Here is a 22387-nt window from a genome sequence, read left to right on the forward strand (position 1 = left end):
ATTTCTGAAGCTGTACAAAGCAATGGAATGAGATTGGCCTACAACTGCTATACAGCCAGACAACTGGTTGATATTAATAATGGGACTCCCGATGCTGCTTCTCGGCAAGGTAGGACGATAATTGTGCTTTGCTGCTGAAGTTCTGGAGGTTATTATAAGAGCCCATGTTAGCGCCAGGGCCGCCTTGAGGTGCCAAGCTGCAAGCAGAAAACAGCAATGCGCTCCCTGTTTTCTGACACTCATGGCTTATTTAGCAAGTAAACTAAATTCCTGCCTCCAGCACGGTGTAATTACCTGGGCCCCAAGAACCCTCGGAACGAACAGCAGCCGGTCGATGCGCAGTGCTCCGAGGGTAAGGGGCATTGTTTCTACACTCGCATGACTCAAAAGATTACCGCTGTTTCAATATTTCATTAACGTGTTGTGTGCTTCTTGACTGGAGACCATTGGCGTTGTGGCGTTGCTTATTCTAACCATACAGCAGTGACAAAAAGCGTTTTCCCAATTAAGTGTTGGATGGGTGCTCATGACCACTACAGACCATAAACCAGTGGTGAAATTGCCACAATGTCAGTATATACAGAGGACAACTCGTGTTACCTTTCCACAAATTGGTACTTATTTTAATCTGCCCAGAATGGCTGTGGGCTTAGTTGACTGGAATTTGAGCTCACAGGCCTTGTGATTGTGAGTCAAGCACTCTAACCACCGTGCCACATTACATGGTGAGAATTTAGATTCGATGTAAAAATATGCTGGGAGCATGTCAAACATGGAAAATGTGGAAACCGCTGGCATGCACTGAGGTTTCCAATTCAAGTGTATTTTGTTTAATCAGGCAGCGGGACGTGAGTCCACTGAGAGGGGTTGATGATTGCTATAATCCTAAATTAGTAATTTGCGGGTGATTTCGAAGTGTGGAGGATTGCGCAAGTTGAGTGATGCAATGCTGCACATGACAGCAGGCTTGCCCTGTTTTGTGACACGAGCATAATAGCGGATGATTTCACTGTGTAATACTGTTCCCGATACTGCCAATTCATCTGCAGTTATACAATTAGTTGGTCGTCAGAGACTTAGAAGGAGGATGCCAGGAATTCCATGACAGGGGTAGAAGAAGGAACTTGGAAGTTCTGATGAGAATAAAACATGGCAAGATAGGGTTATGCTGTAGCTGTAACCAGGAAGGTTTCCATCAGTGAGGCACGTGTGCAGAAGGAATGGTGCAGGTGAAACTCAACTCAACTATTTTTTTTTATTTTACCAGGTAAGGCCCACTGAGCGATGTAGCTCCTTTTCAGAAGGGACGTGGCCACAAATGATAGCTCAACGAAGTGGCTTATCACGTGGACATTTATAGCAGCCAGATACTCTGAAACGCATATTGATTCTAAATTTGGAGGGAAAAACCGGAGGACCCAGAGGGAAAAAACCATGCGACCACAGGGAGAGAGACAGGCAAACTCCAAACATACAGATGTCAGGGTCGGGATCGAACACACAACCTCCTGCATACCAGGCGAGGTAGTTAACATCTCGCCACCGCGACGCCCCAGGTGACCCTGACAGACGTTGGAGTGACACCCGGAGGTTGGTGAGCAAGGCAAAGTTGCGGATAAATGGTGGGATACTGTAAGTGCGGATCTCGGAGGTGAGGCAATTATTGAAGAAACTTTCCGTGATTAACGCAGGCCACAATTACTTTATTTGAACCTCGACCTTGGCTCCAGTGACATGAGCAAGCGTCAAATCGGCAAAGCGGTGTTGCTTGAATTGACCGCGTTACTTGTCGGGACCGCGCTAGGTTATAACGACCCCCCCAGCCGCCCGAGGTCGATGCCTTTTCAGACGGGTGGGCCCACTCAAGCTTTCATGTAAACAAGGCCTTGTGGATTTCCACACAACTCTCTCTAAAATGTACCAGTCTTGTTTTGTTCAGTCTTTCAGTGACATGCTAATTTCTCTGCTTCAGCAGCTGCTCCAGCAGACCCACCTCTCTCTCTGCCCCCCCCCCCCTCTCTCTCTCTATTTAAAGGCCTCGACGCAGAGGCATTGGGTCTCTGTGTGTCTATGTTGTGTGTCTCTCTCTGCTTGTGTGTCTGTCTGTGTGTCTCCGTGTCTGTGTTTTGTCTCTCTCTCAAATTTAGTTATGCCTGATGACGGTTGCTTGTGCTGCAATCGAAACGTCGTATTCTATTACTGAAATTATTTTCTTTCTACGTGACTTTACCGAAAGAGCCAAAGAGGAAGGCCTCGCCGTTTCACGTGCCGGGTAAACGTGCCGTGAAGGAGAACGTCCTCCGTGTCGAGCAGCACCGCACCTCTCACAAGCAGGCCCCCACCACCCTCCTCTCCCCTCTTGCACTGCGCGGCGGTCCCGCGCACTGACCTTGGAGTGGGCAATGGAGAGCGTGTCGACCCAGACGCGCCAGCCGCCCCACTCGTACTTGATGGCGTGGTAGAGGAGGATGCGAAAGATGGAGTAAACCATTTCGGTAACCTTCTGCTCCTCGCTGCTGCGCGGGTTGATGTAGCCGAGCGAGAACATCCAGTCCTGCCACACAGAGCACTGCAGCAGGCACCTGCGCACAGACGTAGAGCGGTCACGTCCGTGCCCCCCCCCCCACCCCGCGCCCCCACCCCGCGTGCGGACTCGCTTTCAAACATATACCGGTAAAAAAAAATGACTATTTTTTTTTTATTGTACCAGGTAAGGACCACTGAGCTACTTGGCTCTTTTTCAGAGTTAAACTTTTTCAGGGTAAAACTCACAACATTTACAATTTGGGTAGGACGTTTCGCCCAGTAATTACAATCAGCGTCATCTGGTGGGCAGCCAGAGTTGTGGAGAGATCGTTCTGTTGCGGTCTAAAGTAGAGAGATAAACGTAATGTCGCCACTTGTGAAGCAATCAGGTGCGAAGGTGGGGGGGGGAGGGGGTTAATCTATGCATATAGACAGAAAACTATTACTATTATGGATAATATTGGTCGCGAAAGCCTACGTGTTAAACTATCCCCATCTGCATGATTTGGAAGAAACATCATGCACAAGTAGATTGAAATGTACACTATTAACTGCCTTGCTTTTGTTAATCACTGAAAATACGCAATTCCGTTGATTATATCACGAGGGAATGTTTTTAATTTTATAGTCCCAACGATAGCGTGGAATTATTAAACGAAGCCAAGAACCAACATAAGATTAAATTGGGCTCAAATTCACTCAAAAAAGCAATCCCTCCGCTTACCCAATAAGGCCAGTACATGATAAGACAAACATAAGCTGGGGGATATACGCTCTGCTCTATCCCTGTGACTAAATATAAAAGCCAAGTCCACAAAGCTGGGTGAGCCAATCAACTGTAAATAATACTTTTTAAAAAAATGTATATTTTTGGTCTTTCGATGGTGCAATGGTGTGAAACCATTAAAGCTTGTAACACATGGGAAGCATTTTGCCCGAAGAAGCCATTGCCAAAGTATTCACTGCCAACGATGGGAATTAAATCAGGATCTCTGAGGCCACTGGCTTAGGATGAGTGCTCCAGTAACCCTGAGCCTCCTAGGTTTCTCCTTAGCGAACGATTTTTAAACACAGATATATGGAGTGACGTGCACAATGGAACGGTAACAACAGAATATTAAAAGTATTTTGAAGATGAAGTGGAAAACTTTGTTGTAGTTCCATCACAATTCAACTTAAACCATGCAGAGTAAAATTAAAAATACACGCTGTACTCAAATGAGATACAAATTGGCCACAAATCTGAATTTACCTTCTTAATTAACGTACAGCACAACTAATTAAGGAGATAATTTTCAACTCTTTGCTAATCTGCTGTTGAATTAAGGCCTCCTCACTCTGGGCTTATCATGGGAAGTTGTTGGCCATACAGTACTTCTCCATGCCGGTTAGTGTGGGTTGGCAAAGGGCAGGGTCCAGGGTAAGTTCAGATTTTTCCAACACAGATTGCACAACTACTTTTGCAAACATCAGTCAGGAGTCTTCATGGTGTTGTTCACAGTTTCCAGTAAACTTTTTTTGGCAGTTCTGGAAAATCAACAGTAGCAAATGCACCAAGTGAAAGTCTAACAAAAATGCATAAACAGTGATAGCAGCAGCAAATGCTGGATACCACATTGAGTTTAGATGTATATTATTACGTGGCCTTCAAGAGGTGCCAAAAAAACAAGTGACGTTGGGCCAACATTGGCATGTGATTGGAAGTATTGGACCAACGTTGGCCTAACGATCCCATGTTTGCTGGTTGGGTGGGTTCAAGAGTAAATTATGAAAGTGTCATGAACCGCCACCTGTGGGTGCCTTTGTTCTTGTCACAGATTATCACTAAATATGGAAAATGACTTAAAGATAACTTTATCGTGAAGTCGATTTCGGCTCAATCACGAACACCCTCCAACCCACATTCGGCAATTTTCAAGTGGCTCTGCATCAACCAATCTGAGCTCTTCTGCGAGGTAGCCGCGAGGAGAGTAATACCCCAACAGAGCAACGAGCTGGCACCGCTGAGATCTTGGATTGCGTTAGTATAGTAATATGTTTTTACCCTTTTATCTGGCACAAAAACTGACACCTTTATACAAAGGATCATGTTTGCAATAACCACAACACAAGCAGTCAAAATGCAAACAAAAAAAAGAGACAACTCTGATAATGATATGCACTGTCCTTGAATTTGATTGGTCCACACCCGAGACGGCTTTTCTTAGAGCCCAGTCTCCACTGGTGTTGGACCAGAAGACGCCAAAAGGCGTGCAACTCAAAAACAGCGCACCATCAGAGTATTGAGAGCTCGGGGTAAGCACTTACATTATGAGACCTCATTTGCCAGTAACAAGATATAGTAATAGGTTTTTACCCTTTTATCTGGATTGCGTTTGAGGAAACCACCTACAATGAAACCACATTCTCGAGTGCAGAGAGGTGATGATCTGAGCCAGGTCAAACAAAAACTCCCCTCATGAAATATGGTTGTTGGCTTACTTCAGCCTCGGTTTGATTGCCAAGTGAAAACAAGCCACTTTAGCAAGGCATATGCAGCAATCGCGCAGTGTGGACAAGAGGCGACCATAGCAACATTACAAGTAGTTCTCTGACAACCTTTTCCAGAGGCCGTTCACTGGCATGAAGCGAGGATAAAAGGATTTTGCCGATAAATCCAAGTTAAAATAAGATAACAGCGATGACTTTATTTTTTAAACAATTGAAAGAAAAACGGCTGAATAAGTATTTCGAACAGATTCCAGAAAAAAATAATGCATTATATATATACAGTATATCACCCAGGCAAAAAACATCTGCTGAGGGCATGTACACAATACATTTAATAAGATACTTTGAGAAGCTTGGTTGTGAATCAGAAATGGGCTCATTGTGTGTGCGCACGCGTGCAGATTGTGTATGTCGATGTGTTTGTTTTATTCTCAACACATTTGCACCGCACTAAAATGTTGTCTCATTTTTCAAGCATTCAGATAATGCCTGCAAAAATCAAGGTCCACGGACGTTGCTGCGGCGTTAAACGGCGCAATAAATCACATCCCCAACACGACCTTTAATTAAACAAATGGACATGACTTTGGGGGAATCATTTTGGTCCAAGTCTCAGGGTCGACCTTATAACCTTAACCATTTAATTAACCTGAATGTCGTTAGAGATGTGCTTTGTAAAAAAAAAAGCCTTCAATTCACAACTGCATAGAAAATTAACAAACAAAAGAGATATATATATAGATAAATGTTACGATGTGATTAATAAGAGGCTGCGGTTTAATCGGTGAAGGGTCAATTGTTGCAATGCGGGCCGTAGTTGTTGTAGTTGTTAAGGCGAGAAGGGGAAAAGGTGACTTGCAGGGGAATGGCATTTGCACTCTGGCAAATGCAATTTCCAGAACCACCTTATAATTACTGTACCCCGGCTGGCAGCGTCGAGTCGCTGGTTCATCAACAAGCGGCGTTAGTTGCAATACCGCTTGTTACAATACCTTCATGTATCCCTGCAAGCCCTATGACGAACCTGCGGTGGTCACCCATCCAAGCACTAACCATGCCCAACCCTGCTGAGCTTCCGAGGTCTGATGAGATCGGGTGCATTGCGGGTGAATTAGTCCTATGGCTACATGTTGAGCAGTAGAGGGGGGTAGTGCATCAACATCCGTTGTTATACTGCACGTCTATGTTCCCCATCTTCATCAACGGGCACTGACCAGTGTGGTGAAGTACGGGCAAATAACCCTCATGACCTGCACGGCATGAGGAGGTCTTTCCGCCAGCAGTGAATTGACAAAAGGGCAGCCATGTAAATTACATTTCCTTCAACGAAATTGATTACATCACATTTCTGAAAGGGTGGTCAAAGTCAGTGTCATGTGACAAACACATCTTTGATAGCAGTTTTTAGGCCGGTGGTGGACATTCCCCTTGGACACGGTCTGTGGTGATTTACAGTCTTCCAATCGCTGTTCACTTACACAAATTGGCCTACTTTTATCTCGCAACCACACAATTTGAACTCGAAACCCTTCCAGTTTTGAGTCGAGCACTCTCACCGCAGCACCACCAGACTGCCTACAAACCATAACAGACATCACAATATTAAGCAGAGGAAATCTCGAGACAGTTCAATCCAGCTAGGGACGACGGATACCAATTACCACCGAAGTTTACGTATTTAAATCAAACCTGGCATTCTGGGAATAGATATGTCAGTGCAGTAATCAGTGTTAAACTTCTACAAAGACTCCCCAAATAGCCTTAACAGACTATTGGGAAAGTGCTGTTAGCGGGCACCTATGAAGGCTGGCATGGCACACGAGGGGGTGGGTGGGCCAGCACCACGCCCGGGCTGCCTTTCTCTCCCTAGTGTCGATAATTACACACCGCACCAGGTAATAATTTGAGGCTGAGTAAACCTAGAGGAGGCCCAGGACCGGTACAGATATTCATCACAGGTGTTGGCTTTGAGCGGGAATCGAACTCCGGTCCCTGGGTTCATAGAGCAGCGCGCTAACCGCTACACTACCACTACAAACAACAACAACAACCGCCATTCGCCACTAAGTGGCGGTGACGTCACCACGACGCTTGTGCCAGGCCATGTGCACCTTGAGGCCACTACAAACAGACACATCCACACACACATTTACACACATATGCATGCGCAAGCACACAACAATGCTGCCCATATTTTATCTTCGAAATGGAATTGAAATTGGCTGTATACAGCTAAGTGACTCAATGGGTTAGCTAATTCTATACCTGGATTATAGCCAATAGGAAACTAATGAGACTCACTAAGTGGTGCGCGAATCAATCAAGCCAGCGCTAACCCTGACTACCACCTTTTGTTCTTTAAGAATCCATATCGCAGGCACAATATGTCACGATGCAAATAGGTTAGCGCAAATACAATCAGAGCAAACCAAAGGGGAGTTGGTACAGCAACAAGCGTACGCAACAAGCGCGAAATGTTTACACCTGTTGCTGTGCACCGCCAATTAGCACGGTTGGATACGTGGGGCGCAAAAGAAGCTCAACACACTTTCGTACGTACACCACTACTGTCAGGTTTTTTTTTAATATATATCCAGGTGCACAGTGAAGGAGAGTGACAAGTGTGATTGGGTGTTCCATTGGTACAGCAACTTCACCTCCCAGTGGCAGTGTCCATTGGTTCAAGCTCTGACCTCGGCCCACACGCGGTGAGCTCTTCTAACCCTTGCACATTTATCGCTTGGTATCCAATGAGGTGACACACTGACGTACGCTGCAAAATTCATGTTGCAGGAGTGCATGCGGGAATAATGCCCCACACCTTTGATTAACATGGTTGGCTACGCGCCGGTGCGCAAGAAGACGAACATGCGTACGACGCAAAGGCACCGATGGTCTGATGAACAGGGCTGGGCAGTGACAGATAGTCATTCGAGGTTCAGAAAGACAAACGCAAAGATTATAATGACAGCTGGCCAGTGGAGACGTAATGATTCGCCCTGTGGCGATTCATCGTGGTGAATGCAGCCGTCACTAGAGGGTGCAGGGGTCACATAAACTCGTATCACACGGCAAATACAAATCTAAAAACACTGATTCTTATATATGCGTTGTGAGTTATGCATAGGGGGCATAACAATTGATATTCATTGATGAATTGATGCCCTGTGACACTTCCAGTGGGACGTATTGTCATAATAGAATGGGCAACCTCACGGGAATGCGAGTAGATAGGCAGGCAGTCAGAATTTAAGGACTGGCTTCAGACACATTTATGAATTCAAGCATTTCACCTGGAAAATCCCTCGAGACTCAGCACCTCCCTCGTTCGCCGCAGTGCCCAGCGTGTCATCTGACGCGTACGAAGCGAACACGGAACGACGCGTGCGCAAGCATTTTAAACGCGGCGCTTTTAACGTGGACGAAGGTGGCATGAGGTGGGATGAGTCCGGGTGAGCTTGGTGGAGCCGTGGGGGCTGGGTGCTCACCGGCGGTTCTCTCGGCTATTGTTGAACAGCTTGATCATGTCGGAGAGGAACGCCTGCCGCACCTCCATGAGCTCTGCACTGGGCGCCGAGCTCTTCAGCAGCGTGGCCACCACCTTCAGGATCACTGTGAGCGCGGCAGTCGGTCACACGTGCACAGTCACGCCTGTCAGAGCTCCTTAACAGAGGGTTTCAACAGGTGGGCTCACAGCGTCCCCGTGTTGCTCAAACACGCATGAGGATGGCACTCGTCTCTGCTGCCAGCAGTGCACATTCTACATCCCTTGGTAAGTGGCGGCCTCACTTGTATAGCGAGCACTGTGGACAGATTTCTGTTGTCTATGACTCTTACGAGGGCTCAGTTCATGCAGACGTTGTTTTCGTACTTTCGTGGAATTTATGGCAATTGTTGCAAAAGATAATACACCAAATTCACCACTGAGTGGAGCCCCAAGCCGACCAATCAGAGTCTGTCCACCTCTCACACACACGCGTGTGGAATGTAGAACGATGCAAAAGATGGCCAAATGCTACTTCAAAACAATTATGGAGGCAATGGTGATGATGACACAAGATGACAATAAATTCAGATTATTTATGATTTAAGTTACAAATTAATGAAACAACATCGTACACAGCCACATGTGCTAATCGGAGGTTATGATTATAAAACGTACAGTATCATCAGCAGTATAATCCATGTACAGAATCATCATCAGCATGCATTTTCCATAATCAGCATTATTATATTTATCACTGTCATCAACTTCTTCAGCATTATAATTCACTATTACCATAATCTTCATCAATATATTTTAGCTTCATCATCATGATCATCTTCATGTGCATTTACATTTGCACAAGCATTTCACTCCTTTCAGGAGCATTCAAAACTCCATGAATGGAAAAGAAAGTTGTGGATTGCACATGAGTTTGCACGTGAATTTGAGTGGAATGGGCCACCACACTCTCAGTGCTCCCTGTCCCAAATCATGACCAGGATGATTTCTGCCCTAACCATGCCCAAATATTGCCAATTTAGCAATTTTGTAAAATGGTGCAAAAGTGTGTGCTTTTGGGTAGAATTGGCTGCACATGAATTACAAAATGCCGATGTAATGGGGATTTATGGCCCAACATGGCCACATGTATTGGGTCGAAAGTGTCTGCCTGTGCAAGTGAGTGTTGGGAGTGGCACTCGGCTCCATTGCCAGCCTTGACTGATGCCACATCCCCAAGGTGTGGGGGGGGGGGGCAGTTTCTCCACAGGACAACCGCCGTTGACCTCTCCAACAACGTGAGACCCATTTTAATGACCCCCCCAAAAAAGCCGATTGGCTGGGTCGATCCCCAACAGTGGGCTTACCTAGCAGGTGCTATGCCTGACCGAGCATTCTAACCACAGGACCCCCTGGACATATCGCATTACAGTATGCAAGTTGTGTGTTTGGTGTTTGGAAGGTCGTGAAATTCATTAGCAGTACACTTCCAGCCAATTCAATGTCTCTCCCGTCACAGTAAGATGTGTATTTAAAAATATACATTTGTATTAACCTTGCAGAATAATCATATCGAAAATGCAATTACCTAGTGCTTAAGTTTCCCAATCACAATATTCAGCAAATGATAGATATTTGATGTAACGTAAATATGGACACAGATTGAGACTACTTTCATCCATTAAGTTTTTGTTTTTAATCCATACCTTGTGATCCACTCAAGGCAATGTTAAATTGTCTCCCTGCCCAAACAAGATTGGGGCAATATTTATCCCCACTGGAGGTCCAGAGTCAGAAGTGGAAATTCCATATTCCTATGGCAGTAGCCTGTCTCTTAATAACAGCAACACTGTTGATTTCCCACAAAGTGATATCATGTTGCTGATCCTGGGTAGGATTTTAAACTCACAACCTTCAAACTCTTGCAACTGCACCATCTGCCTTGACATTTTATATTTAGTAATAATAATATACATCCCTCTCGATCAGCTGCCAGATGAAGGCATCTCCATGTTATTTCCGGTCATGGAGCTGACCACACTTCGCCATGCTGGTCAGATCAAGTTGGTGAAAAGGCAGCCAAGGACCAGTTCAGATTTCACTTACAAATGATTTTAGTTTGACCAGGAATCGAACTCAGCTATTAGGGTTCGTAGATCAGTGTGTGAAGCCACTAATGGCTGGATAAACGCGATCGCTATTTCTCAGCGACACAAATAAACCACTGTGCACAGAGCGCACAAATCGCATTCATACACAGACCAGTGGGATCCTGGTAAGACAAAAAAGGAGCGCCTGATATAGTAATCGCTGTCTTTTGGACAAATACCACCTGCACAGAGCACGGCCAGGCACCTGCTCACCCTTCACTCGGTGATACATGCAGGAGAAGCAAGTGTGTCAATCACACAGCGTGACAGAGGGCCAGTATGTATTTTAAAACACCGCAGCCAAGGAATATACGACCAACACATCAGCCTAGAAAGAAGATTTGTATGTGAAAACTGATCCATAATATTGACCCAGAGTGGTGAGAAATAACCTTTATATAAGGGGCTCGACTGACCAATCAATAAATAAAATCTGCAGTAAAACATGTTGCAGTTATACGGATATATACGTACACATTTAGTGTAAAAATGATGTAAGGCTTTGGCCCTCAGTCCACAACCAGTGGTATTTAGAAGGACATGAGCAGGAGAGCTATAAATTATAACCTGATAGTCCAGTTCCCCTGCAACGGAAATTAATGTGAAGTTTATGACGACAGGGTTAGCAATCTTATGCCATTGATATAATAAAGAATTGAGGAATATAGCTAAATAACTTTCAAATTAGTTTAACCAAGGGTGCTGAAATAAGAAATATTGTATAACACGCATACTGTTGTCGTAAATCTTAACATTATGTTAGAGGTGGAGCACACATTTAGGATGGAAAGGTTACCAAGACATTGCAGGCAATGGAGTGGCAAACAGAAGTCAAAGAGCTCGGGGAAGGCTATTAGCGATGGTAGGATGATGTTTGAACAGATTTTATAAGACACAGGTGTTGATTGTGCAACAGTGGAGGTATCTTGGAGGAAGGCAGGAAGCAAAGGCATGGTGCGGAAGCATCAATACCACTGGCTGTGACCGCTCCTTGGCCACGACTTCAGGTTAGAGTCGAGGAATTCCACTTCGCTTAGCACAATTTCTTTTGAAACAATCACGGTTTTCCGAACGCAGGCCCGACGTATCAGAGGCAGCACAGCAACAAACAGCGCCATTGGTAAAGCGTACTAGGCGAGAGATAAATACAATTGGTGCAGGGGAGGAGACACGTACTCGGATTTTGAATCTTTACAGAGGAGTCGGGTTCCGGGTGTTGCTTGTGAACCACCTGGGTGCACACCTGCTCTGTGAGGATCTGCACGCACAGCAGCACCGTTTGTAATGGGACGAAGGAGTCAGTACACTCGCTGTGCAATGCTGTACGCAGCGATACGATGAGAAATGTGCGTTTTAGATTAGAGTAGAACCCCTCTTAACGACGGCAATTGGTTCCACCAAACCGGTCGTTACGTGATTTGGTCGTTGAGCCAGTATAGCAAATACACGTTAAAGGCTTAATTAGTTCCGACAGCATCGAAAGTTACCCGTTTCCACACAATAAAACGTACTTTATAATATTTAAACAATGGATATTAATACATAAAGGTACGAACAACATTATAAACATATAACATTAAAAGAAACATGGTTAATCAATGCATTAATTACGAGTTACTGTACCTACAACAGCCCATCATTAACAGGGGAATGGTCAGGAAGTGAATACATTGGGCTCTATGGAGGCACTACACTACACTATACACTTCACTAATATATACTACACTACTATACACTACACTACTCTACACTACACTATACACTACTATATACTACACTACTATACACTACACCACTATACACTACACTTTACACTACACTATACACTACACATTGGGCTCTATGGAGGCCCGTCGTTAAGCGATTCATCATCAACAGGGGTGGTCGTTAAGAGGGGTTCTTCTGGATTGCCCGTTATAAATTTCCACGTGATGATACGCCACTTCGTTGAGCTATCATTTGTGGCCAGGTCACTTCTGTAAAAGAACTATAATATAGCTCAGTGAACCTTACCTGCTAAAATTCCAACACACACCCAAGTTTAAAACAGTGTCTGAATTATGCACCTCCCGCATGACTGGACTAACGTGAAGGCGTTAATCCAGCCATGTTTACGAGTCCAAAAGAAATGCTGTTTGGTAACAAGGTATTGAGAGCCACCATGTGAATAAGCAACATCTAGCCTGGAAATTTAAATATTTTGAGTGCAACTGAATCAATAAATAACGAATCACTTAATAACTGTACAACCTACATTTACCCGAATGAGAGAACACTGAGATTCAGTGAAAAAACCCTATGGTTTTCACACCTGATGATGATTGCTTGTGTTTCAATCGAAACGTTGTGATAATTTGATAGTTTTACCATTATTATTTAATTATTTCCCTTCTACGTGACTTTACCGAAAGAACCAAGAATATTAATCCCTGCAGTCACGAAAGCTTTAAAACGAAATATAATGTAATTGTTAGGTAATTTTGGCCAGCAGGCTAAGCACAGTTAGCCAGCCGTACCTTCCGTCAGCTAGATCTTGGCTTGGTGTCATGTGTGCTACGCACTAGGCTACCCAGCCTGCTTTGCAGCATATAATGGTCAAACGATTTCAATGGAATTGTTTGGTAATTTTTGTCAGCTCGCTACAGTAAGCACAGTGAACCAGCCTTACCATCATGTAGGAGACCTCTGATCATGTCTCGCTAATTTCCATACCTCGAAGAGAGTGTTGTAGGTGGTCATGGAGAGCGTATTCGTGTTGAGCATCAGTCTCTCTCCCAGCAGTGCAAACAGGCTGTGCGTGTGCATGATTTCAACTTTGCGCCTACACACCAAGGCACGGCCGATGCAGAGACACAGGCACACATACATACACATACTGACCTCTTTACCTCGATCGAAACTCGAATGTGAAAGTTTGATTTTGTATAATTCGATATTTGCACTTTTGTGCTCAGGAATAGGAACCCTACCCTGGGGTTTGAATCCAATGGATGGCAAGCCTTCCTCTAATTTAGAAATTGTTTGAAATATGCCGCGTATTTTCATGCCTATTAAATAGACATACAACTGTAATGTTAACTTATAACTTAGGATGTTTGCATTCTTATAATTGTTAATATTATTTTAATCACACCTTCCAATTAAACAGCCAAACATAGAACCCAACACACCGTCGCAAGGTTGCCAAATTCAATTCACAGTTGGGGGGTTCACCTCAGCACTTCATGCCTTCAGACTCAACAACATGAAGTACTGTTTTGCAGGAAGTCGACTGAGTCGACTCTTCACTAGAATTAGAATTGGCAACCTTCCGATTTTGACCCGAGTGCCCTTTCAGCGGTGCCAACTGGCCACAGCAAATGCTTAAAACTGAATAAAAAAAAAACAAGATAATAATTCAGAGCCCTTTGGAATTTGACTCCCAGGTGTAAGCATCCTGACACTGTCCGTTCTGAGGTTTTGTTTGACCGCATTTCCCCACGCTGGTCAGTGAAGGTCGGTGAAACGTGGAGTCACGATGCTTTTGTTTCCCTCGTGCTGACACCACTCATGATCGATGATAGACATGGAGAGTAAGACAACTCAAGTTGCTGGGTCCATAACACAGTGCACTGACCACTGCGACACTGCTCCAATTAAAAATCAGAATCAGAATCTTTATTTGTCCTGGAGAAATCCGATGAGCTATGAAGCTCTTTTTCGCAGACGTCCAGTCGGGGCGGGTCAGCAAGTAACAACAAAACAACACGAAAAACGATACGAGTGTAAAATAATCCCGGTACGCTTGACCACTGAGACACATACGAAGCGAGTGATGGCTACGGTGGAATTATTTTGCTCGTAAGTTGGTCCCAGGCACAGCCCACGTGGCACTCACTTGTGGGCCAGGTGCTTGAGGAAGTAGCCCAGGACCTTGAGGGCCTGAACGCGGATGCTCTCGCTCTTGGAGGCCAGCAGCTTGTACACAACCCTAGAGCAGCACGGGGCACGGTGTGGCCCGAAGACAGCACACGCACAGGGCATTGGCAAGAAACGCACGGCAGCTTTCCTTCACAGCAGTCATTTCAGGCAGCTTTGTCCATGGCTGTGGGATAATAGCTTAGTTTCCTCACCAGCAAAAAGCAGGAAACACGAAATAGTTTACACACATCATCATCACTGAATATGTATACCACGCCTCCCATATAGTAACTCTCGAGGCAACCTGTGGCAGGGGACCCACCCGCGGCAGGTACAAGGTGAACACAGCAGTAGCAACAGCCAAAAAGGGGCAATTAGAATGCCAGGAGGGGCCGATGTTGCGATGCGACTTTCCAATTCAGTATTTTGTGAGAAATGTATCAAAATAGGCAGTCTTAAAGACACATTAGCTCGAGGCAGGTGGACGAATTAAGAGAAAGTAGTTTTCCACTTGTATGCATTCATGTATGTTGAACTTCTTTCACACCGTACATAGCCAACTGTGCCAATTGGAGGTGAACATCGACCAATGCTTGAACAAGCATGGGTCGGTGTTCATGTCCATATCCCGGAACAAGTGGTGGAACTCCACATACCTGCAGTTGGGACGAGTCTATCCACGGCACAACCACTGCTGACTTCCCACAAAGTGGTACTCTGTTGTATTGGCCTTTGAAGAATAAAGGGTGGGACACAGCCTCCCAACTGTGAGTCACAGCCTTCCAGTTCTCACCATTGTGCCACACGACGTAGTTATATATTCAATCCCTGAATAGGACAAACGGATAGCTCTTCATTGGTTTAAGTGTTATCAAAACGACACTAAACGACTCCACGCATTTCAATCAAATCTCTCCAAAAGCTATTGATGAGTGGCGGCGGGGTGTTTGATGGTACTTTACCGAGCTGGTTGGTACAAGTTGGTGAAGGGGTGGGGGTGGTGGGATGGATCACTTCAGATATCGCGTGCCACTGGTGCTAGCCGTGACTAGCAATCAGATTAAACGCAATAACAGTGACTTCAAAGGGGCACTCGAAGGTTCCAGCTGACTACCGGGAATCAACATTTCACGGGGAAAGTTGCAGCATGTCCTTGCTTACAACCGATTACAAAACAAGCCGTCACAATCCTGCGTCACATCACGATGCTGCGAAGCATACACAATACGCTGCACTGCAATATTTCATGGAGGCGCGGGTAGACATCATTGACGCTGTGATGTGAGCTCATATTTACTCAATTTTAGTGACTCACGCGAGTGAATTATCAAAATAAATCCATTGCATAATTTAACATTTTTGATTAATTTAATACATAATGATTTTACCAACCTAAAAATGTGTAACTGAAATAAGACTATTTTTTTTTCATGTAAAATGTGCAAGATCTTTCAGTTTTGGTGAACAAAGTTCTGTTGAGTGCCCTATTTAATACTGCATTTTGGGAAAGAATTGTCAGAGACTGGTACGTTCATAAAAAAAAATGTTTTATTTCTGCAGGCGCTTGTGATCATTTTGCTTAGAACCCTTGTAGTAGAACACAAAACTTCGAGTGCCATTTCTGGGAACCTTTCTCACCAATATAAAACATTGTTGTTCCATAATGTGCCAAAATAAATATTAGGTTAGTTTTCCGTGGTTTGCTGCATTTAAAAATCAGCTTCACTAAGAGTATATGTATATCTATATATGAACACATTACAAACTAAATATAGCTAGAGCGGTGCTGCCCATCGGAAGGTGTTGGTCGTTATAAATCGCGTAAACTTTATTTTAAACGAATGCAGTTTAAAAGAACATGAAGAACAAAAATTACATTCATGGTGACGGTTCATCTGTTTTGGTAAATGTCCAGTAAGCCCTTGTATTTGTATCACAATCAGGTTTCCTCTTGTTTGTTAATGTTGACAATGATTGACAAACCCAGGGCTAGAACATTTAAGACATCAGTTGGCCTTGTTTTACACTATCGGTCTGATGTATGATTAAACGACAGACAACTTTGGAAAAAAATAATAATACTTCATTGTAAAATTTACACTATTTTGTAACTTGAAACTATGAGTTTGCATTAAACACAGTTGAAGAAAAGAGGAGGTATCATTTATTTTGTTCATAATACTGGTTCCTTTTAGGAAATGGCATCTTAAAATAACTTCGGTAAAAACAACGTCTGCTCTAGACCTTTGTAAACAAAGCCACATTCCCACTGTTTTGTTATGGCTTGCCTGTGAACTCACAACTGCGTATATTAATAACGGTTGACATTTCCCCACAAACACATTCCTCGCCAGCAAAAAGCCAACAAATTGAGACGCATTTCTCCCACTATTTATATCTACTTTCCAGACAGGCACTTTTAAATAGTACTCGTACATTCTATAATGAAAACAAGTTATAAATAAATTTTGATTTAAAGCTTTCGTGACTGCAGTAATTCATATTCTTAGTTTTTTCGGTAAAGTCACGTTGAAGAGAAAGGTGATGATGACCGTTTGAGTTATGGTGATGATGACCGTTTGAGTTATGGTCGAAACGTCGTGAGAATTTTTTATTGTTTTATATATGTTTTGTTATTTTGTTGTTTCTCTTCAACGTGACTTTACCGAAAAAACTAAGAATATAAGTTATAAATAATATAACTTGCTGAGAATAAAGCTTTAGCTATGTAACTTTAAGGTGTGTACTTACGTGGTCTGAACCCATGTGTAAGGTAAGACAATACATTAAAACACATTACACTAATGGCAGTGATGTTAAGAGCATGTGAACCGGAATACAGTTGAGCTCATGAGCACGGTTTGCAGGATTCTACATTAGGTTAAATTACATTAAATAAATTGACAACCCGCTGCATTATGATTGATGGATATGACTTTCAAATGCTTAATTTCATGTCTTCACCTCTCTACCTCTGTATAAAGCTTAGTCGACATTTATTCCGTGCAAAATCCCAAACAGGCTGCCACATTTTGGTCCAATATCCAAAAATGTTTACCTTTCACCAAAATAGAAGCGGCAAATAAATGGTACCACCTTCGCCAATGACACTGCCTTATATCAGAAAAATATATATAGTAAACTCGTTTATTTTTCAGAGGCCAGTTTTGAGTAAGACCATTGTAATGAAACAGTCTACTATAAAGGTGGCACGTTTTCTATCTTTTAATCTGTAGACAACTGCAAACTCAGTCCCTTGATACTATATTTTAATCGAAAATATAAACCAAAATAAGGTTAAGAAAATAAGCACAGCACATGCAATTATTAGCCACATGGTCAGTTTAAATGTACAAAGCTGCGTTCAGTTTCAGGCCATTTTCAATGCCCTATATTTGTAGCTGTTAAAGCACTCAGCTATTTGCAATAATCATTGTAAAAAAAAAGTCATTCAAACCAGACTCTGATAGCGTTTAAAACATGCTCAACGTTCACTCGAAAGCGTTTTCCCCGTAACGTGACGCGAAAAAGATCGTTCACAAAAGTAAGCGGCAATGTGCGTTAAGTACCCATTTACCAGTTTAATTAAGAGAACTGAAGCAGAGAGAGAGAGAGAGCATGCGGGTTGTTGCCTCGGGATCTTTGCCAAATATGACCACCGGTAGCACACATGAGTGGCACGGCACGGAGCCACTGCTGGAAAAGAGTTAAACAACACACGGCCAAAAATCCGCCGAGCATGCGTGAGCTGTGTCCATACTCTGCAAGAGAGGAGCCCATACAATGAGGGCCCAGTCGCAGGGGGAAATGGACGTCAGGCGCGTCGGCATCGACATCGCCGATGCTCAAGAGCACGCTGTAGAGCACACGGCGGAAGAAGACGACATGAACGCGTGAACCCGCGCAGTGCGCGCAAGGGGGAACCTCGCGGGCAGCAGTAGCGTAACGAAGCGTGGGGGGGGGGGGGGGTGTCTTGCACCGCCCCCCCACCTCCCTGGTGGCCGAAGCTACGAGTTGGGGCCCCCCTTGACAAATACCATGATAAAGGTTTTTCAACAGAAGTGTAAAAAAAACAACAAACGTGTATGAAACGCGGTTTGCATACTTTTATATGAAAATTTTTTCATACAGTAGTGGCGGCATTTTGCGTAGACGGAGCACCCCCAACGGCGTTAAAAGTTCGAGACCGTGAGCGTAACGATGATGTGATTAGGCAAAGAGGAGCCGCGACATGTAATTGCCTTCAGATGCGACCGTGTGAGACAAATCAAATATTGGGGGGTTCCCACGTGACCGATTGTCGCAATCCCTTAAGCTGAATAATGTCGTTACTATGCCACTGCTGGGCCAGGAGGCTCCGCGGGCTGACACCAGCTCGGACCTCTGATGAGGTTGTGAGTTTTTTTTATCTGAGCAGCCACCCACAGCTAAAGCACGCGCTCCAAGTGGAGCGGAGTGTTGCCCCTTCAACCCACTCGGTGGCGGTTGTACGAAAGACTCCGCAATGTTAGATGTGGGTTATCGCAATGTGAATATCTTTTAGCGGTCGGAATTGAAATGCTACCCCTCTCTTTTGTCATGCAATGAACACTCTCCCCGGGGGCCATGGCAAAAAAGTGCAACACCGTAGTGCAGGGGTTGGCGAAGTTTCAAAGAAGAAGAGGCATTTTTTTATTTAAAGCTTTCGTGACTGCAGTGATTCATATTCTTGGTTCTTTCCCTTCAACGTGACTTTACCGAAAGAACCAAGAATAAGAGCCATTTTTGTTTTGTTTTTGTCTGTGACCAAAATAGACGCATCACACGCAGGGCTAGTTGTACACAAACACACCAGCAGGTAAACAGCAGATGACAAACAAACTCTCATTTGAATAAACAAAATAGCTGATGGAATAAACTGCGTCTATTTAGTTAATTCCCCCCTTAGTTATTCTTTAACAAAACAATTTTATTGTTGTACATTTTGTCGTCACAAAGACATTCCATAGTGACCCCCATTCCCTGCCATATTTAATACATTATCTTCAGGTGAATTCATGTTGAAGATTCAAGGGTTTTTTTTTTAAATAGAAACAGCTGCCCACAAGGGGACAGCCAAAGCCAAAGAGCCCACCCCATGTGGCTGCAGGTTGCCGACCCCTGACCCAGTGGATAGAAAACCGACTCGAGATTACTTCTGAAGTAGCCCCTGCAGAAATATACCGCCTAGAAACCATGTCCTGACACGAGGTGATACAACTCCATGCTGTGAGACATCTCAGCACAGATGTCCTTGTTGCTGAACGTGACGCCAGGGTCACAATTAAAATATAATAAGAATAAGAACATTTAAAGAAAAATATCCCGATCTCACACTTTTGATTGTATCTTCGGCAGCAGAAACAAACTGTCTCAAGAGCCATGGCTGATAATTTTTTTAAAAAAATCAACGACACCACATGGTCCTTCTCTGTTTAGCCCAGGGGTCGGCAGCCAAAATAACAACAAGCGCCATTGTTTTGTTCGAAATCGGTAAATAACACTCAACATTGCAAGGGGCGCAATGCACGTGAATACGAGGCGGCGGTCCTCAATAAATGATGCCACGAAGCGGCCCTCGAAAGAGCCGCAGGTTGCCGAGCCCAACGGGTGGCTGCTGCACCCAGGGCTTACCGGATGCCGTTGCGCTGGTCGAAGGCTGGGATCATGGAGGCAGGGTGCTCCGACATGAGGGCAACCAGAAGCTGCAGGACATCGTGCAGGTTTTCATCCTGATGACGCAAGGACACAACAGTGGCCTGGTTTATAATAGTCGACACCCGCCAGCACTTGATGTGTAACAATCAGCACACCCGCGGTTAACGTTAACGCGCACAACGGCACAGCGAAAGTTAATCATTATCATTCGGCAACCGTGGGTTTTGACGACATTCTTACAGCGCAAGGCTAACGGGAAGGCGTTATGTTTCACAGACGAGTATAGTCTACCAGTGAGGTGCGATGTTGCCGTGTGGTTTCACCCCAAATGACCAACTTGCGAGTCGTTCTTAAATATTCGGACCGTGACGCCGGCACACATGGCCTACTCTCACAGGCTCTTCAACGTCTACCTATTAAGCAGGTGGCGTGTGGCATATGTGGTTAATGCACCCACAGTATTAACCAGAGTGGCCGGTGGGTTTGGACTGCGACCCTCTGCAACAATGTGGCAATCGCACGCGGCCACTCAGCCATGCCAACGTCCATTGACAGCCTATGTTAGGCCTCCAGGAATTTGGAGCATTCTCTCCAAGGGGTTCCCACTTGGTTGCACAACCAGTGTGCATCTTCTCCAATGCATGCTGTCAATTGTTACCAAAGGATCCTGCTTGTCGTGAAGTGAAAGATATCATATGATAACAGTCAATAATTAAAAGCCATCAAAATAAAGAAATGAATGTCAAATATGGTGAGGTACACAAATGTTTGCTATCAATCTCAGGCAAACATTTATTTAATATGATTTCTCATTAAAATGTGTACTTTGTTGATGCTCTAGTTTCAGTAAGCAAAGAAATTATGTTTATAAACTGTAAACAGTAAATTCAGTTTCCAGCAACTTATCTGAGACTGGTTTTCGAGTGATGCATGTTGCAGTGATGGAAATGGGCCAGAATCTGTTGGAACGCCGTGGTGGGAGTGAAAATTTGAACCCGATTGCATTTCGGAAGGAATTAAGAATTCATCTTTTTTTCTTAAATTAATTTGACTCACAGATAGACTCCTAGACTAATAGAGAAACTCACAGACACACAGAGACCCACAGACACGCTCAGAGACCCACAGACACACACAGAAACCCACAGACACGCTCAGAGACCCACAGACACACACAGAAACCCACACAGACACACACAGAAACTCACACAGACGCTCAGAGACCCACAGACACGCTCCGAGACCCACACATGAAGTGACGCTCATCCTCCTCCCCCTTCTCCTCAGATCTAGTGGGGGGCGGGAATCATTTATGAGTTCCCCCAGTAATTTCTTCCAATTTCCAGCACTGGTAAGTTGTGAAGCAATGCCTGAATCCTCTACAGTGTGAACTACAGGTGTAAATATTTCATCATCAGAGAGTACAGGATGGGAGACCTGTTTGCATGAGTGCCTGGAATTCTATGATCTGTGGAGAGAGCTGAAGGTTCGAGTTGCCAAACGTCAGCCTCGAAACCTTAATGACTTGGAGAAGATCTGCAAAGAGGAGTGGAACAAAATCCCTCCTGAGATGTGTGCAAACCTGGTGGCCAACTACAAGAAACGTCTTACCTCTGTGATTGCCAACAAGGGTTTTGCCACCAAGTACTAAGTCATGTTTGCAGAGGGGTCAAATACTTATTTCCCTCATTAAAATGCAAATCAATTTATAACATTTTTGACATGCGTTTTTCTGGATTATTTTGTTGTTATTCTGTCTCTCACTGTTCAAATAACCCTACCATTAAAATTATAGACTGATCATTTGTTTGTCAGTGGGCAAACGTACAAAATCAGCATGGGATCAAACACTTTTTTCCCTCACTGTAGGCATGTACACTCGTACCCCCCCCCTACCTACCCCGTGCCCCCCGCGATGGAATGAATCGTCACAATTCGGTAAAAAAAATCTACGTGGAAAGTGTGGCGAATATAGCGTCTCTAGTGGCTGCAGATATCACGTGACCCTATTACATACAATACACACAAACGGAAAAAAAAACAATTCTTCTATGCACAATTCAACGCATGCAACGCGAAACTGAACAACACATATTGCTGTTGATGCCATCGGTGCATCTCATCACTTTCCTAGCGGGCACTACAACGACATCCCCCCTGT

At 44.3% G+C, this 22387-nt stretch overlaps 1 protein-coding gene across 1 annotated transcript in view; it reads right to left on the reverse strand.

Annotated features, from left to right (window-relative positions):
* The window catches only part of LOC116943508 (neurobeachin-like), a 529072-nt gene that overhangs the window by 122094 nt on the left and 384591 nt on the right, over positions 1–22387 (reverse strand). Inside the window, exons 16-21 of the mRNA XM_076067757.1 lie at positions 20203–20300; positions 14528–14620; positions 13363–13471; positions 11827–11908; positions 8505–8628; positions 2390–2582 (exon numbers count right to left, since the gene is read on the reverse strand). Coding sequence (XP_075923872.1) covers positions 2390–2582; positions 8505–8628; positions 11827–11908; positions 13363–13471; positions 14528–14620; positions 20203–20300 — 699 coding nt within the window. The remainder of the gene's footprint in view (positions 1–2389; positions 2583–8504; positions 8629–11826; positions 11909–13362; positions 13472–14527; positions 14621–20202; positions 20301–22387) is intronic.

Source organism: Petromyzon marinus, chromosome 18 (genome assembly GCF_048934315.1).
Source record: "Petromyzon marinus isolate PM22_M1 ecotype Great Lakes invasive population chromosome 18, UKy_Petmar_22M1.pri1.0, whole genome shotgun sequence".
In the NCBI taxonomy this organism is placed as follows: Eukaryota; Metazoa; Chordata; class Hyperoartia; order Petromyzontiformes; family Petromyzontidae; genus Petromyzon; species Petromyzon marinus.